This window comes from Pyrus communis, chromosome 7, assembly GCF_041283825.1.
Source record: "Pyrus communis isolate YQ-2024b chromosome 7, ASM4128382v1, whole genome shotgun sequence".
NCBI classification, from domain to species: Eukaryota; Viridiplantae; Streptophyta; class Magnoliopsida; order Rosales; family Rosaceae; genus Pyrus; species Pyrus communis.
In genome coordinates this window covers 27,820,089-27,838,991 of record NC_142571.1, presented here as the reverse complement: position 1 = coordinate 27,838,991, position 18,903 = coordinate 27,820,089, and the positions used below count along the sequence as shown (strand labels likewise).

Genomic DNA, 18,903 nt, shown 5'->3' with positions numbered 1-18,903 from the left:
TCTTACCCTTCACTGATCAACTCTCTCCTAAGCCTATACAGCTGTATTTAGATTCATTCTAAAAAGGCAACCATCCGATGATTGGTAGTAGTTCTACAGTTCTACGTTCAGAGCATACAAAAGCATAGAACACGAAATACAGGGTTTCAATTACATGTAGAGAATACAATTTTATAATGGCATTTATGCTCGCACTATTATATCAGCGTTAATAAGAAAATTGTTATCAGCACTGTAAAGTAAACGTACAGCACAGATAACATTAGAAGAAAAGAAAAACAAAACTGAACAAAATTGAACGATAAAATAGTGTTCTTACACTCCAAAAAAGTGTTCTTACACTATTAAGAGCATAAAAAAATTACTGAAAAAGAAAATTGAACAAAAATGAACGATAAAATAGAGAAGGGGGTTGACAGAATATGCTATACGCAGAAAAAATGATGTCGTTGTAACGAGCCAATCGAGGCCCTCAATCTACCGAATATTTTCTTCATTGTCAAAATATACTCCTGCCCCTCCACTCGGATCAACTGGCTTTTAGTACCTCCGCCAGTTGAAACCATTGTGAATGCAACCTTTTGATATTATTTGTTGCTCACAACAGCTTACTTGAAAGAAGCCGGTTTATATTGCGCTTCACCATCTGTTGCCGCGACCTCTCCCACCACCACCAGATCGGTTGTTGGAATACCTATCATTTCGAAAACCTCCTCCACCTCCACGGCCAAACCTTCCACCACCGCCAAATCTTGTATTCCTTGATTCTTTTTCTTGTAAATCAGGCAGTGATTTCAACACCGTTATGCTCACATTAGCTGCATTTTCCTGACCTGCACCCCACATGATACGACCACAATAATCAGACTTCAAGACATCAATACAACAAAATGAATGACATCAGTTTCTCGTAGAATCTTAATAAACTATAGTGCTTGATGAGAATGTAACACATGATCGTATAGAGATACGAAAAGAAGAATACCAGCAAGAAACAAATCCAAATCTTCAGATGCCACATCAAAAACTGCACCATTTCCATCAGCTGTTAGTGCCATACCCTTCACTGACTCAACCTTCTCCTCGGGCAAGAATCTCCTCAAGACCCCAAAAGCAAAACTGAGACAAGGTTGGTGGAAATTATGGATCAAATATGATCAACAAATCAAAACGCTAACTCTTAAACAATAACACAAACTAAATCGATAGAAGATATAATTACGGATATCTATATTTAAACAGCTCATAATATCTTGGAATGACAAAGCACAATGTGACTCCTTCAGAACACAATCAATATTGTTCCCATTATTAGCTAGTGCTTGTATCCACATGTGAAAATAAAACCAAGAACATCAGACATATTGGTTTAGAACACAAGGACACTAGTGATAATTGCTTACGACGGTGAATAAATGGGCTTTCCAGCCTCGAGAATTACTGTGACATGGTCCTCCATAGAGCTAAGAAGTGATCTCTTCTTTATCTCAGTGTAGCCCTGCACACCATACAATAAGCAACTCATAAACTGATAAACAAACATTTACATTAATTAATTTAAAGAACTCATCAAGTGGGAAAGAAACAGCAAATCTTACAGCAGCTTTAGCTAGTGCTTTAGCCAGTAGATCTACTGCAGATAGGCCAGAGGTGTTAAGTAGCTCCTCGGCAACAGACTTGAAAGCAGGAATTATACTGAAATGAAAATTGTATTAATATATGGAAATGATTGCATCAAAATGTAACAAGCATTGCACTGTCAAGCATACCCATCAGAAATTTTGGTTATCATTTCTGCTGCATCTTGACCTACTGCTTTAGCTATATCAAGTGGCTGAGGAGCAGAAATGTGTTCAAATTTCACCCCCGATTCCCTCTCGATTTTTGAAAATTTTGACCTTCTTGGATCATAAAGCATGACAGCAACTCCAGAATTTCCTGAAAATATGGACGCACCTCTAAGTACAACATAAAATCAAAGACATTGTTTAATAAAATACGCATAAACAAGAAATGCAACAGTTTTCAAGATTTACCTGCTCTCCCTGTGCGTCCAGATCGATGGATATAGTCTTCTACATCACGTGGGGGTTCACACTGAACCATAAACAATAAAAGTAAGTATACAGATTGACAAATATTACAAAGTTCACCCATATGCACACTGACAAACCTGGATAATTAATTAAACATCATTGATATCCAGTCCACGCGCTGCCACATTTGTGGCGACTAATGTCAAAAACTTGCCAGACCTGAAACCAGCAAGTGTGACCTGAAAACACAAAACAGGAAGGGAAACAAAAAACTCTGCCATTAGAAAAACAAATTAGCTTTTTAAAAAAGAAATATCTCTATGAAAGGAAAAGAGCCTGAAATATCATGTTTCAGTACAGTTGTACAAGGGGAGAGGAGGAGGATTTTTTGAGGGGGGGTTGGTGTTGCATAGTCAAACAACTTACCTCACGCTGGCCCTGCTGTATGTCCCCGTGCAAAGCTCGGGCTCCAGGCAACGCCTCAGCAAGTCCAGAAGCAGCTTCCTTTGTCTCGGTGAAAATAATTGTGCGTCCTCCACTGAGTCGGAAACAAACATGTCAAGTACATGAAAAATGACTCCCAGATAAATTATACCCAAAAGTAAAAATAGAAAGCATACGGTAGTTGTTGACTAAAAAACAACCAACCTGCTATAACAACGTATGATATCAGGAATAAGTTGCGACCTTGCTGAACTGGAGCAAGGAAGAACAATATGCCTAACATTGGTGCTGGCCTTCATTTTTTCATTACCAACAAGATCTACAGTTTTCTTATCTGGTTTGAGAAACCTAGAAGAAATCTGGGAAAAAGAACAAGAAAATTTCATTCATGTGTCGAGAATGGTTGGAAAGGTATAACATTGCAATATAATCCATGTATGTTTGACTGAAATCAGAAGAACATCCAAATTCAAGATCTCAGCTAAGTACTTACGCCTTTCACCCAACTCGGCAAGGTTGCACTAAAAAGTAGCGTTTGAACTTTACTTACATCCTTCACCTTGCCTTAACCTTGCCTTAGAAACCAAAGAATAGAAGTTAAAAAGAAGTTGTACGTACACACAACATAACCCTTCAGAAATGTAACCAGCAACAGACAGAAATTTTGCACAATTAAAGTACCATTGCAAAAAATTTAAAACTACAGTTACCCCTGTCAACCAAAGATGCATTGAAAGCATAATAAAAGAATAACATTGATCTGACAGGAGTCAAATAGCAAGAGAATTTTTTGAAAACACAAAGATAAAATGATTCCAAGCTTCAGATGGACATTAGTAACCACAAACATGGATACAAAATACCTTATAGAAGTTATGCAGAAATAGGCAAATTTCATAATCTGAATTGGTCATGTTCATGAGCATATATATGGCCAAATTGGTGAACATTTAGCCATTTAAATTTAAGGATGTTAGCAGTGACCAAAATCGTGGATTTATTCGATACATATGGGTAATTAACAATCTCCAGCTAATCTTGATTAAGAAAATGAACATTTTCAAGTTTTGATATTTGTACGGTTAAAATACTTTAACAGCAAGTGCATGTGAAAAAAAAAATTAAACTTACTTATAATTTTGCGAATCCCAACCGGATAAATGGTAGCGGACCTCCAGCCCTGCACCTCCTTCACGCCAGCGTTAGAATGACGTTTATGTTTAGGCAAAAGCTTCTGCAAAACTTCCTGTTTTCGAATATCGGATGGATCGACTCCATATAAAACAGGAACCACTATCTGCTTGTGTGCATCCACGCATTCCATTATCTGGGCAAGTTCTTTCAAGCACCACGTCGAAGAAGCATAGTTTTCGAAAAAAAAACTAGGATCGAAAGCCTGAGCCGCTAATAGCTGCCAGGAGCTCCGAAAGGTCGTTGCCTTTTGAAGCTCTTCGGCTTCGATGAAGGTGTTGACTGCTTTCTGATCCAGACCTTTGTTGAGATGGCTGACGAAGAAGCAGCAGCCTCGAGTCCTCTAAAATTCAGGAACACATCGTATTTCCAATGACTGTCGGATGAAGACGAAGAAGCAGCAGCAGCAGCAGCCATTAGCATGCATGGGATTGATCGCAGAAAGTACCATGTAAGCAATGATTGACTAGCCTCATGTACTGCAAGGACTGAAATGCTCGGACGGAATAAAAAGCATTAATAGTTAATATAAACATACATTGAAATTAAATCATGCCAAAAAGGGCAAAAAAAAAAAACCACCAGTGCATGATTCACAGTGGAGGTAGCCAAACTACAACAGCAGAGCTTCTCACCATTTGCACTCCATCCTTCCACACCAACCCTCCGAATTCCGGAACCGCCTGCCGGGATTTCATGGTAAGGTGATCTTATAAGATAGTTTTTGGTTTGCTCTGGTGAAGTTAAACGTCTGAGGCTCGACTTTCACATCAGCACCTTTGAACTGCGAAACTACGGCGTGGTAATTTGAAACCGCAGAGCCAACATTAGTGACAGTTGTATGAAGAGTCAAAATAGAAACATTTGCTCTGCATTAGCAGCTGTGTTTGCCAAAATCATACCAATGGCTCCTGCATCTTTCACCATCTGTCCCTCCTGCACTCTGGGCCTAATACCACTGTCACAAATCACAATCTTCCAGGCAACAACGCTGCAATCCGAAGTTCATTCCAAACACAAGGAGCTGGGATCAGAGCAAGTTGAATTGCTTCAAATATACAGCATCAACCTCCTCTCTTCATTCATTTCAAAACAATAATAGATAAAAGAACAACTCCAAAGAAGTGACCTGCACTTCAATTCCAAAAATGTAAAAGTGGAACTTTGGAGTTCATGGTGAGGGTGGGTTTGGGGTGTTGAGGTGTGCTTGCAGTGGATTGAGTCTTGGCAACTTATTTATTCGGTGGTATTGTGAGTGACTGAGAGAGACAGACATTGGTCGCTGCGGGGACTTTTGAGTATTTGGGGATGAGTCAAGGAGAGTACAAAAGTGTGAGTCTGACACATGAAATCTAGACTGGCTAACTAGCTAAGAAAACCAACAAGCGAGAAAGGCTGTGTAGCAGGTCTTGTTTGCTGTATTGAATACCATGGTTTCACTCAGCGAAGGCTCATTTCTCTTTGATTTCCTTCACAGGAAAAGGTGTTCAAAATTTTATAACGACCTAAGCTACTGATGAATGTACATTGTGCTGATGATGCATACAACTAGATTGAAAAACCCATCATTATACCCCACTAATGCAAAAAAAGCAATCTAATCTAGAATAATATAGTCATGTACACAAATTCAGATGTAGAAATGTTAAGATAATAGGAAATGCAAAGTACCTTTCACCCAAATTGGAGGAGCGCCGGTGGCATTAGCAAGTTAGCAACAGGAACTGACATAGCAGTATCTTCACAGTTTGTGCACAAGCACAGTTTCTACCCTAGCCGTCTGACCATGCCAATTCCATCAAAGCCGCTGCACGTGGCGTAGTGACCGATTGATTACATCAAAACCAAGCTTCGTATCCATGTGTTTATCAGCAGAGTGTACCCAAAACCCCCGAAAATTATTTCTTTTTCAGATAATAAAATTTCCCAGATGTTGAAATTTAATTCCGGATCAAAAATTGGGTTTGAATTTTGATTACCTAGAAATTGGGGGGTTGGGGCAGAGAGGGACCCAGGCAAAACGGAGATCTGATGTGGCGTGTAGCCGTTGTGGATGCCAATGATGTTTGGGAGTGTTGTACACGTGTCAAACCTTCACTACGGATCTCTGTAGTGGATGCCGATGATGTTTAGGAGCATAGTACACGTGTGAAAAAGCCAGTATGTCCATTATCAAAATCCACTTATCCCACAAGCGTACTAAATCCTCAAAGTTGACAGGTAATTGAGAAAGATTTGTGCACCCACAGAGATTGAGAGCTACAAGGTGTTCCAAATTACAGAGTGTTGGGAAGATGTACAAGGCTTTTGCAGTTTCTCAGATTTAAATACTGAAGCCCGTGAAGTCGTTCAATCGAGGGAGAAAGCTCTCTAATAGAAAGACTAATCCTAGAACCATATGACGAAGAAAATTATCCATCCTGTCACTGAAAATTGACTGTGGAAAGCAGCAGCAGTGTACCCACCGATGATTGAAGTAGTACATATAAAGACGAGAGAAGTGAACAAAGCTCCACGATTATACGGATATAGGACACCAAAAAATGGTAGCAAAAATAAGATAAACAGCCTGAAGATTTAAAAAAAAGTCAAAGTTAAAACTAAAACAAAGGTTAAAAGTTGACACTCATACAGTCTGCATTTTTTTTTAAACAGGACTGAATAATCACAATATTCTACTCTAGATTCATACACCAATGGAGGAGCCAAGTTCAAAATTCAATAAATTAGAGTATTACTGGTCTCTTCTGTAATAAGTGCAGTTACACATTGTCTGCAAGTTCATTGTCTTTGAGTTGCAATATTAATGCAGTGTGTCATAAATTAGTCTTTACAATTCCTAAGTATATTAATGTGGATCTTTCCAGATTCATGTACTGAGTAGCCTAAAAGGGGTAAGAAATCTTGGATTTTCTGCTTGTGTGTGAGGCACATTAACCTTGGAGTGATTCCAAGGCACCTTCTGGGGGATGCCAAAGGATGGAGTGAGCCCAAATATCTTCTTGTCTGCCTAACTATTCTTATTGTCCTACATCTTATACGTATATGATATTATGTGTAGGTGTTCAACATTTACAGAGGCTTTGATGTCCCTCTGTTCTAGAGTTGTTCCCTTAAAAGTTAAAAACAGAGTAAAATATCTGTCACCATGCTATCTACAGAACATAAAGCTATGAAACAAGAAGAGAAGTGACTGAAGAATGATAAATTAGCTTACATGGCAAGCAGTTGGGTACCCACGCCCAAGACAGCACAAAACAATGACATGTCTGGGGGATATCTGAAAACATCACCATGAATGTATTTCCAGCCAACCTCCTTGTCTTCTTCTTCGTCACTGTTTGAGAACCTACGACAAGATTAATTACACTAGGCTGACCAAGTAAAAACATAATGTAGTTGGACAAGATTGTGAATAATGTTTTACTTTTTCATATCATTCTTGAGGCGTCGCACTATGAGCAAAGCAAGCAATCCCATCAAAAGCACAATGATGAAATAGAATTAATGAATGAGAACCAATGACTTTTCTGGCAGACTGGCAGTAATGAAGCCTTTGAGTACTTGTCCATCCTGATCTGGAACTGAGTTGAGGTGGCCTTCCAGTTAACCGAATAAGTGAACTCAACGTCAATATCAATTTCTGTTATATCGATAGCATGATTTGGATCACAAAAAGCATGTATTTCTATTACTTGGTTTCCATTGTAAAGAACATCAAAAAGCAAATATGTGAACAGATAATACTTGGTCCCTTTTCCCAACTCTCATCTTCAACTTTCCCGATGTACCCGCAGACTGGAAGATCATCACAATACATCTGGAAGTGAAATTCATTACTGATAACATCCCTTAACTTCACAACTTCAACAACTTTAAGCTTCTTCCGACACAGGCTCTCTCCAGCTTTGTATTGCTTAGTCGAAGAAGTAACTGAAACCTTATATGAAGCAAGAACTTAAAACCGTTAGCGTTTTCCTCTAAAAATATTTACAGAATTTGTATTCAATCGGCGGTGAGGAAGATAAGGGTACCTGGGGTTGTTCAAGAGGCCAACTTTGTTGACGAAGAAGGGGACAGATCTCCTACATTGTAGCAGTGATCGCTTGCTGAGGCTGTTGCATCAGGAGCTGAGGATGTAAGGATCGTCAGGAGGACCACGAGGAGACTCATTTGCAACGAAATTGCAGATATAGAAAAGTTAAGATATAAGGAAAGCAAAGTACCTTTCATCCAAATTGGAGGAGCAACGGGAATTGACATAGATAGCAATATCTTCACAGTTTCTGCACAAGCACAAATCAAAAGTATAAGAAAGAAAAGCAGCACATAAGCAATTGAAACCCGCCAAACCCGAACGAAAAGAAAAGCAGCACATGTAGAGATATATACCTCTCCCTCGCGACATAATCACAACAAGCAATTGAAGGCAGCCGCATGTGGCGTAGTGACCGACTGATTGCTTCAAAACAGAGCTTCGTATCCATGTGTTTATTACCTGGAAATTGGGGGGTTTGGGTCGAGCTCTGTGTGCCGATTTTGTGAGTGTTGTCCACGCGTCAAACTTTCACAACGGCTCTGTAACGGATGCCCCACTATCAATTTCTTTCTACTGCATTATCCAACAAGCACCCTAAAGTTGACGGGTAATTGAGAAAGGTTTGGGCACCCACATAGATTGAGAGCGTCAAGGTGTGCCAAATTACAGAGAGTGTCAGGAAGATGTACAAGGCTTTTGCAGTTTCTCAGATTTAAGTATTCAAGCCCCTGAAGCCGTTCAATTGATGGGGAAAGCTCTTTGATAGATGTTCCATCCAAGTGAAGCACCGTTAATCCTTCCATATCTTCTTCAATGCTTGGAAACACCTCAAATTTTGTGCAACCAGAAAGAGAGAGAGAATATAGGGATTCAAGTTGACAAACGCTGCTTGGCAGATTTATAAGTTCCTTGCAATCTTCAAGGCTCAAATACGGCAATTCTGTGAGATTATTAATTGACGATGGCAGTTCTTTAATTTTTGATGCGGACAAATTAAGCCATGATAGTTCATTCTTAACTTCTGAAATCTCTGGAAACATCTCAAGACTCGAGCAGCCAGAAAGATTGAGAGATTGCATACGAAAGCTGGTTGGAAGACTCTTAAGTTCCTTGCAATCTTTAAGGCTCAAATACTCCAACTCCGTGAGATTATTAATTGACGATGGCAGTTCTTTAATTTTTGATCCGGACAAATTAAGCCATGAAAGTTCCTCCATCACTTCTGAAATCTCTGGAACCATCTCAAGACTCGAGCAGCCAGAAAGATCAAGTTTTTTGAGAGATTGCATACGAATGATGATTGGAAGACTCTTAAGTTCCTTGCAATCTTTAAGGCTCAAATACTCCAACTCCGTGAGATTATTAATTGACGATGGCAGTTCTTTAATTTTTGATCCGGACAAATTAAGCCATGAAAGTTCCTCCATCACTTCTGAAATCTCTGGAAACATCTCAAGACTCGAGCAGCCAGAAAGATCAAGTTTTTTGAGAGATTGCATACGAATGATGATTGGAAGACTCTTAAGTTCCTTGCAATCTTTAAGGCCCAAATACTCCAACTCCGTGAGATTATTAATTGACGATGGCAGTTCTTTAATTTTTGATCCGGACAAATCAAGCCGTGAAAGTTCCTCCATGACTTCTGAAATCTCTGGAAATATCTCAAGACTCGAGCGGCTAGAAAGATAAAGTTTTTCAAGAGATTTCATACAAATGCTGGTTGGAAGACTCTTAAGTTCCTTGCAATCTCTCAGGTCCAATTTCTCCAATCTCGTGTTATTATTAATTGACGAGGGCAGTTCTTTAATTTTTGACCCGGACAAATTAAGCTGTGATAGTTCCTTCAATTCTGAAATCTCTGGAACCATCTCAAGACTCGAGCAGCCAGAAAGATTAAGTCTTTTGAGAGATTTCATACAAATGCTGGTTGGAAGACTCTTAAGTTCCTTGCAATCTTTCAGGTCCAATGTCCTCAATCCTGTGTAATTATTAATTGACGAGGGCATTTCTTTAATTTTTGACCCGGACAAATCAAGCCATAATAGTTCCTCCTTAACTTCTGAAATTTCTGGAAACATCTCAAGACTCGGGCAGCCACCAAGACACAAGCCTTCGAGAGATTTCATATGAATACTGCTTGGAAGACTCTTAAGTTCCTTACAATCTTTTAGGACCAAATAAATCAACCCCGTAAGATTATTAATTGACGATGACAGTTCTTTAATTTTTGACCCGGACAAATCAAGCCATAATAGTTCTTCCATAACTTCTGAAATCTCTGGAAACATCTCAAGACTCGAGCAGCCGGAAAGGTCAAGGTTTTTGAGACATTTCATACAAATGCTGCTTGGAAGACTCTTAAGTTCCTTACAATCTTTTATGTACAAATACTCCAACCCCGTGAGATTATTAATTGAAGATGGCAGTTCTTTAATTTTTGACTCGGACAAACTAAGCCATGATAGTTCCTCCATAACTTCTGAAATATCTGAAAACATCTCAAGACTCAAGCAGCCGGAAAGATCAAGGGTTTTGAGACATTTCATACGAATACTTGGAAGACTCTTAAGTTCCTCACAATCTTTTATGTACAAATACTCCAACCCCGTGAGATTATTAATTGAAGATGGCAGTTCTTTAATTTTTGACTCGGACAAACTAAGCCATGATAGTTCCTCCATAACTTCTGAAATATCTGGAAACATCTCAAGACTCAAGCAACCGGAAAGATCAAGGGTTTTGAGACATTTCATACGAATGCTTGGAAGACTCTTAAGTTCCTCACAATCTTTTATGTACAAATACTCCAACCCTGTGAGATTATTAATTGACAAGGGCAGTTCTTTAATTTTTGACTTGGAAAAACTAAGCCATGATAGTTCCTCCATAACTTCTGAAATCTCTGGAAACATCTCAAGACTCAAGCAGCCAGAAAGATCAAGGGTTTTGAGACATTTCATACGAATGCTACTTGGAAGACTCTTAAGTTCCTTACAATCTTTTAGGTACAAATACTCCAACCTCGTGAGATTATTAATTGATAAGGGCAATTCTTTAATTTTTGAACCAGATAAATTAAGTTCTAATACTTCCTCCATAACTTCTAAAATCTCAGGAAACTTGTCAAGGTTTGAGCAACCACAAAGATCAAGGGTTTTAAGAGAGCGCATACAAATGCTGCTGGCTAGAATCTTAAGTTTTTCGCACCAATTCAAATTCAATAAAACAAGGTTTGCAAGAGTCGAAATAGATGGGTGAACCTCAACTAAACTTGTACAACTTTGAAGGATTAGCCTCTTAAGATTTGGTACCTTTGTGAAGTCTGGGGTCTCCTTGAGGTATTTGCAATAACTTAAATTAATGAATTTCACCTTTTCCAGCGTCTGTGAAAACATTCAAGAAAACATGCATTACTTAATAAGACATCTCAAAACCCAAACATGCAAAATAATCATATACATGTAAATGATGATTGTACGTACCTGGGTTCCTTCCCAAAGTCGGTCAATGAGACTATATTGCATATCAAGGTCAACAAGATTTTTCAATTGAAAGTTGGATGCCAAAGACTTAAGAGGGCAATTAAGCCAGGAGAGATGCCTCAACTCAAGTAACTTGAAGTTCCCAATCAGGTGTTGTTTGCAGTAATCATGTTTAAAAATGGAATCCTTATGACTGATCTTGAGAAGTCTTAGTTGAGTCATACTAACAAAAGCTTCAGCATTTAGGCATACCCAATATAAGCACGACAAATCCAGGATTATGCTTTCAACTGCTTTTGTAGCCTGTGCAAGTCAAAGTAAAGGAAAAAACAGAGAACCTTAGTTTACATTATGAAATTAATGCTTGTTTCTTAAGGAGCAGTTTAATAATCATTTCATTTTTAGTTTTCAACTTTGGTAATTGTTTTCAACTTTCAATTATTAAAGAATGAAAACTAAAAATTGAAAATTGAAAACAAAAATGGTTATCAAACGGGCCTAAGAAATAGATTTTGGTCAAAAGTTGAAGCTTTCTTCTAAACATTGCATAAGAAAAAGATTTCTCACCGTTTTTTGAGTTAGCATATGATGAACATCTTCATAATTCCACAATCTACTTCGTCCCCCAGGCTCTTCAATAGATTGTTGGCGAATTATTTCCCGACCCATTTCCTCTAGTAAATCATGCATCTCCAGTTTCCCATTCACTGAGACAGTTATGAGAGCTCGATCGATTAGAACTCTTATTCCAGTACGAGGATAGAAACCACAACTATCCAGGATTTCAGTTGCATATTCTTCTTTCATTCCTTTTAAAAAACATGCAATATCTAGAAAGATGTTCTTCTCTTTATGATCTAGTGCATCGAAGCTTGTTCTAAGCACATCATTAATCCCCATCTGCGGGACTTCCTTTAATTTTTCTAAGACATCTTTCCACTCACGTACAGTTTTGTTATCAAGAAAAGCTCCCAAGACCTTGAGTGCTAGAGGTAGACCTTGAGCATATTTTACGGCACGACTCGTGAGATCATCATAATCTCTAGTGGGTTCGTTTGTTCTGAAGGCGTACCGCCTAAAGAGTTCTAGAGCTCCGGGATCACTAAAAATTTTGGGCTTATATATCGCATCAGTTATGCTTAGTAATTGCAAATCTCTAGTTGTTATAATAATTCTACTTCCACCACCAAAGGAAGAATGTTGCTCTCCAAGTAAAGCTTCAATTTGTTCTAATTTGTCCACATCATCAATAACAATAAGGACCTTTCTCTGACTTAGGCTATTTAACATCACCTGGAAACCTTTATGCAAAATATCGGAACTCCCCACCTTGTTGTTTGAGATACTCGAGAGAAGTTGTGTCTGCATATGTAGTTGGCCATGCTTCACGAAACCCTTCTTGACATTTTCAAGAAAGCAACAAGTTTCAAATTGACCAGCGATTTCATCACGGACAGCTCTAGCGATGGTTGTTTTGCCTAAACCACCCATACCCCATATTCCAACAACGCGAACATCATTCGTTTCAACTCCAGGAGGATATAGTAATAAATGCATTTCATGCATGTGCGAATCTATTCCAATCAAACTTTTAGCTTTACTAGATGTTGATGAGATGTGGATCAATTTCCTATAAACATCTTCCACAATTTCCTCAATAAGCTTTGCATCATCCCTGTCAAATTTAAAAAATATTATAATAGCACCACCAAATAGTAATTAATGCGTCATTTTGATAATTATTTTGTTTTCAATTTTTTTAAATCTAAGTTTTGAGTTTTAAAATTTTGGCCATAAATTTTTAGTTTAGCTGAAAGTAGTTATTAAATGAGTTTTCCAATTTTTCTTTCATGGTATATAATAATCTCAAAAATTAAAAATTAGATCTTGCATATAGAGATTTAATGGATCTTTAGATTGTTTTGCATAAAACTTGTACTGAGTATTTCATACCATTCTAGCCCCATCACAAGTTTTCATCTATTAATTTTAAATAACTAAAAATTTAAAATTTAAAACTTAAAACAAAATATTTATCAAATTACAGCTAAACGTTACAAAAATCTCAAAAAATACTAGGAAGCAAATTACTCATAGTTTTGCGAATCCCAGCCAGATAAATTGGTGGCTCGAGTAAGGGCGGACCTCCAGCTCCGCACCTCTTCCACGTCGGCGTTAGAATGGCCTTCACGCTGATTAAAAGCTTCGGCGAAACTTCCCTTGAGTTTACGAACATCAGATGCATTAACTTGGTAGAAAATGGGGAGCACAATCTGGTTCTTGGTATCGTTGCATTCCAAGATTTGCACGAGTTCTTTCAAGCACCAAGTGGAGGAAGCATAGTTTTGAGAGAAAACTACAATCGAAATCCTTGACTCTTGAATCGCTGTCAGGAGCTCGGAAATGCGGTCGCCTTTTCTGAGCTTTTCGGAATCAATGAAGGTGTTGATTGGTTTCTGACGCAGAGCTCGGTAAAGATGGCTGACGAAGCCCCTGCGAGTGTCTTCCCCTCTGAAATTGATGAACACAACGTATTTCCAACGAAGGCCAGAAGAAGAAGAAGAAGAAGAAGAAGAGTTGATTGGTTTCTGACGCAGAGCTTTGTAGAGATGGCTGACAAAGCCCCTGCGAGTGTCTTCCCCTCTGAAAAGAAGAAGAAGAAGAAGAAGAAGAAGAGGAGGAAGAAGAAGAAGAAGAAGGAAGAAGGAAGAAGAAGCCATTAATCGATAGCACTTGGACGGAGATGATCGAGCAGCTAAGACTAAGAGGAATGTAAGGACAGAAATACTCAATTGCTCTACGAACTGGATCACCAGAAAATAGTATGATCGATACCAAGTCAATGAGCCAATGCAAAAGGGATAAGGAAATTATGCTTTCATGTGTTTTCACATCCTCACATGAAGAGTGAGTGAGGCTAATCGGAAATATCTCCAGTTAAGTGTAAGCATCTCATATATGTGCTATATTTAATAGTAAATTGTAGCAATAGTTCCTCAATTTTAACTTAATTGGAGTAATGATCTCTCAATTAAAATTCTATTACCATTGGAGCCTCAACTCATCAAAACATGCAACTATAGTCTCTCAACTAAAAATTCATTACCAATAGACTCTCAACTTTAATCCAACTGGAGAAATAGTCCCTCAACTTTAACCTAATTAGAGAAATGGTCCTTAACTTTAACCCAATTATAGCAATAGTCCTTCCAACATAACTAATTTTGACAAAATTCTAACAAAGTTAACGAAACAGACCATAGCTACACGTTTTGATGAGTTGAGGGACAAACGGTGATGGATTTTTAGTTAAGGGATCATTGCTCCAATTTAATTAAAGTTGAAAGATCATTGCTACAATTTACTCATATATTTAATGACATTGTGGGCTGAAAGTGGGAGATTAATAATTGTTTAGCTTCTATTCTGATCACGACACTAACGGTACAATTCTAAAATCTTTGATGTATATGCTTTTAGCCACAAAGCTACTATAATTTCACAAATTGCTTATGAAATAAAAAAATATTGACTGGATTTGAACTTGCATAATCTACGTTTTCGCTATATATCACTGTTTTGCTTGTGTTCTAAGGTTGAGACCAAATTAGTATAGTTGAACATAAGTAGCAAATGAGGCTAATGAGTGGTATTTTAAAATGGTCAAATCGAATTAATAGTTCTTATAGTGATAGAGTATTCAGAAGATAGTTCGTGATAAAAAAATTAAAATTAAAATTCTCGTAATGAAGACCGTTAATAAATTTAATCAAAACGGTAATTTTCCATAAATATCAGTTAGATAAGGATAAAAAATTTGGGTCCATGTAGTGAAGTAATTTGTTAGCGTGCATTGTAACATTTGTTTATAATACAATACAATATCATATAAATAGGTTGAAACGAAAAAGACAAAAGAAAATTATGCTTTATGAGTTTTCACTTATTCTTCCAGGAAATTTCAGTGTAAAAGGAATCTGCATATTTGGTTTTTTACCAAGAAATGCAAGGAAAGGGCGGTTTAGCAGCTTTGCGTGTGGGGACTGGGTCAAAGTAGTACGTTGAATTTACCCTAGCCTACCCAATAACTACTCAGTAATGGCAAGTTAGGGTGATCGAAACTATCTCGAAGTGTAAGCACCTCACATGTGTGTTATATGCAATGGCATTGTTGGCGAAAAATAAGAGATTAATAGTTGTTTGATTTTAATTTGATGTCACGGTTGTAATGGTATTGATCTGAAATTTTTTATGCATATGCTTTTAACTATAAAACTGCTAGAATTTCGCAAATTGCTTATGAACTTTTTTAAAAAAAATTGACTAGATTTGAACTTGCATAATCTACGTTTTCACTACACATCATTGTTTAGCTCATGTTCTAAAATTGAAACTGGATTTGAACCTAAAAGGCAGAGGAGCCTAATGAGTGATACTTAAAAATAAAAAAAGTCAAATCAGATTAATGGTCCTTTTGATAATAGAGCATTAGAAAGATAACCTCTATGGTAAAAAAAAAATTTAAATTTAAATTCTCAAAGTGAAAATCGTTGGCAAATTAAATCTACAAATTCATCAAATATCAATTAAATGCAAGGATAAAAATAAGCCCTGAAAATGGAAAAAAAACTAACGTCAACCGCTCTTCTTTACTATTGCTTCCCGTTTGAGATGTTAGGCCAGGTTTCTGCTGGAAAGGGTCTGCATATAGAGAAATTTTTATTGTGATCGGAACACAGAGGTACACTACGTATTTTTATATAAGTGGTGATGAATATTATTTTTTAAGTTATTAACTTTTTAATACACATATCTTATCATTCACATGTATCAGTCACACTAAAAAAATTCCTGTGCATGTGAGTGGGTGCCAAAAAAGAGAAAAAGAAAAGTCTTTTTCTTTGAGTTAGTATATTTAAATGAGACGTAGATGTTTTGTGCCCTTTGATTTAATATATTTAAATGAAAAGAAGTTTAGTGGAAGGATGGTATAACTCTTTTTCTTCTCTCTCAATCTTCCAGCACGTGATTTAATCATGATTAAAGCTAAAATCAAAGCTAAGCTTAATGCCACGGGAGGTAAAGTAGTGGAAAGAAAAATCCATGGCACTCACGGCACTTATGGAGAAGACAAAGAAAAATAAACCATGGGCCGTATCATTTGTATGCAAAATCATGCCTAAATCACAAAGATGACAAAGACAGCTGGTTATAGGACTAGGCCGCCATATAGGACTCTTTATTCATTTTTTCACATGGTATCGAAACAGATTGTTCTTCGTGTAAAACCCTAAAGGTTATAAGTGCTCACACGTCACCTAATTTGTTGTCCACATGTTGGCTTAAAAATTGCCCATACATGAAGGGATGTGTTGAGAGTTGAAAATATGAGGATAATTTGTCCCACATCAATGAGGGACAAGTCTAGCAAAAAACTTACAAGAGGTTACGTTATTTCTTATATTATCAATTGATTTTATAATAGAATCTCAGTTTTATTCAATCTGTATTGATGCAAGCGCATGAAGACCCTCAACCTTCTATACCATTGGTACGGTGGAACCTCAACCGGTTCAGACTTCACATTGGTCTCATCTTTTGTGAATTAAAAATGTTGGAATGCTTAGAGAATAATATTGGTATATCCTCGAAGCACTTAATTTTTAAGGTTAAATTACATTTTACCCTTCATGATTTGGGGCATTTGTAATTTTGTACAATATTTTTAAAACATTTTAATGTTATTTATTATTTTATTTCAATTTCATACATCCGTTAAAAAATCTGTTAAGTTAATAAAATCTTAATCTATGATTAACATATTACGTAATCCCCATTTATTAAAACTTATTATGGTTGGACATTGATTGATTGGATTATGCTTTGGTAAATTTCTCCTTCCTATAATAGAATGGATGGAGAGAAACCTTAGTCAATATAAAAGGTAGTCCCTGCTTTGGTAAATTCTCCTTCGTTATCCTAATGTCTTCTGGCTGTTGTACCTTTCAAAATATGTCTTAAATTTATAAGACAAACTTAATGCTACGGCAGGTAAAGTAGTCGAAGGAAAATGCATGGCACTTATGGAGAAGATGAAGAAAAGAAACCTTAGGTCATATCATTTATTTACAAATGACGCGTGACTGAATCACAAGAATGACAAAGAGAGAGCGTACGATTGTAGACAACCAGTAACATGAGAATTCATGTCAATCAAAGAGGATCAAATTACTATACTATATCATTAGCCGTATAATCTCTCCTCTTTTACAACTTCTCCTGCTATAACTTGTACTAGCACATGCAAGAGTTACATACTAGTACGGGGATCATCTTCAGAAGAAATAAAAAATGAAAAAGTGGAAATGCATCAGTAGTTGCATGGTGATGACTGACTGTCCTAAAGAAAGCCTTCAACCCCGCGTCCTGCTTCCTTCATGATCTTAGCTTGAGCCAGCAATTCAGCTCTCTTTTTCCCTGATTGATGGGTTGAAAGACAGTCTCTGAGTGCAGAGTCACCACCAGTAACCTTGCTCAACTTCTCGTACACAGTTGGACACACTCTGGGATCATATCCAGCAGAAACAACCAACAGAAGCCCATGTGATCCGCTTCAATTTCCATCCTGAGCAAGCGAGAGTGCATGAGAACACGAACATGGAAACAGAAAGAATTATGTTCAGCATTTTGTCAAGCTATCAGCTGGTACACAAGCACTAGGATGTAATAATCATGAGGAAAAAAAAACATAAAAAGCAAAACTACAATCCAAGCTTTGATCCAAAGAATTCTCACTTAGTAGTTCAAGGCTAATTGATTACCATTCAGTTAGTCCAGATACACTCAACCTATCCAACTATTTTACGACGTTACCAAAGATTACTACTACTAATTTACAGGTGAAACATGAGAGGGTAGAAAAGCAAACATGAATCACTAGATTCACTACAACAGATATACCGAATAATCTAACAGTAAGTATCAACAAGACCAATCCACCGATATCACAGATCATATGATAGAGCTTTTAGTAAGGTAACATTGGAGGTCACTACCATCTTTTCCGAGGAAGCATCAGTGATCAAGAATCTCATCCTCACGAGACCACTTTCCCTCCTGCGGAGCATCCTGCAGTGCCATCAAAGTATCCTTACCACCACCTTCATGCGCTGGCTCCACTTTACCGGATGCATAGTCCACGTCAGTCCAGGTCACCTCATGGTTCTACCCTCTCTGCAAAGCCTCAATTATATCCTTGGCAATCAACCGAACCCGCACGCTATCCGGGTGTATGGCGGGCAAAATGTCCCCCTTGAAACTCTCTTTCATTTGCTGGAATTGGGTCTCCCCCAACCTCTTCTCCAAGGCTTTCGACTAAATTATAAAATGGATTCGCTTCGTGTACTGAATCGTCTCCAAATTCCCAAAATACGGAGTGCTAAAAAACCCCAGAACCTACAACACCCACAATCAACACGTTCCTGGTATTCTCAAACCACTTCCGGGGGCCTCTCGGCTTTAAGTGGCGAACCCGGTTCCGGTCGACATAGTATCTGTTGGTGCAATCAAGAAAGGGGCTTTTGTACTGTTGTTCTCGTCATTCTACCAGAGTTGTGGAATTGAATCGTGTAAAGTTGAAGAATTGGAAGAAAAACCAGACTTAGCTGTGTTGGAGGCTAAACTCTAAATTCAAACTACAGCACAAATAACA

The 18,903-nt window shown here is 37.7% G+C and overlaps 2 protein-coding genes and 1 pseudogene across 6 annotated transcripts; all 3 read right to left on the bottom strand.

Annotated features, from left to right (window-relative positions):
• Positions 1–294: 294 nt before the first annotated feature.
• On the bottom strand, positions 295–5,981 carry LOC137733823 (DEAD-box ATP-dependent RNA helicase 7). Its single transcript, XM_088696924.1, is given in 14 exon segments — positions 295–833; positions 986–1,119; positions 1,404–1,498; positions 1,599–1,695; positions 1,770–1,938; positions 2,037–2,097; positions 2,174–2,275; positions 2,463–2,574; positions 2,685–2,839; positions 2,974–3,044; positions 3,612–4,159; positions 4,307–4,662; positions 5,343–5,478; positions 5,651–5,981. Coding segments are annotated over 11 exon segments (1,383 nt in total). The 5' UTR covers positions 3,805–4,159; positions 4,307–4,662; positions 5,343–5,478; positions 5,651–5,981; the 3' UTR covers positions 295–639.
• On the bottom strand, positions 5,876–8,079 carry LOC137733829 (transmembrane 9 superfamily member 5-like; annotated as a pseudogene). Its single transcript, XR_015964451.1, has 5 exons — positions 8,064–8,079; positions 7,761–7,957; positions 7,099–7,611; positions 6,889–7,020; positions 5,876–6,240 (listed from the first exon to the last, which is right to left on the bottom strand). The product of XR_015964451.1 is annotated as a transmembrane 9 superfamily member 5-like (transcript).
• Positions 7,335–14,118, bottom strand: LOC137733672 (TMV resistance protein N-like). 4 transcript variants are annotated; one of them, XM_088696854.1, is made up of 7 exons: positions 13,284–14,118; positions 11,760–12,867; positions 11,193–11,495; positions 8,064–11,093; positions 7,898–7,957; positions 7,706–7,801; positions 7,335–7,611 (listed from the first exon to the last, which is right to left on the bottom strand). In XM_088696854.1, exons 1-4 carry the CDS (start codon positions 13,910–13,912, stop codon positions 8,289–8,291), a joined length of 4,845 nt encoding a protein of 1,614 aa, XP_088552980.1. In that variant the 5' UTR covers positions 13,913–14,118; the 3' UTR covers positions 7,335–7,611; positions 7,706–7,801; positions 7,898–7,957; positions 8,064–8,288. The 4 variants fall into 4 exon arrangements, with proteins under 4 accessions (XP_088552980.1, XP_088552982.1, XP_088552981.1 ...); XM_088696856.1 differs by having other exon boundaries at positions 7,569–7,604; XM_088696855.1 differs by lacking the exon at positions 7,335–7,611 and having other exon boundaries at positions 7,705–7,786.
• Between the last annotated feature and the right edge of the window lie 4,785 nt (positions 14,119–18,903).

What these genes read in the sequence shown, in the direction of transcription:
- LOC137733672 (XM_088696854.1), bottom strand. Translation starts at nt 13,912, where the DNA reads ATGGCTTCTTCTTCCTTCTTCCTTCTTCTTCTTCTTCTTCCTCCTCTT. An exon ending in TGGGATTCGCAAAACTATGA is followed by an intron (nt 12,868 to 13,283) that starts GTAATTTGCTTC and finishes TAAATTTGACAG; the next exon opens with GGATGATGCAAAGCTTATTG. An exon ending in ATATGCTAACTCAAAAAACG is followed by an intron (nt 11,496 to 11,759) that starts GTGAGAAATCTT and finishes TGACTTGCACAG; the next exon opens with GCTACAAAAGCAGTTGAAAG.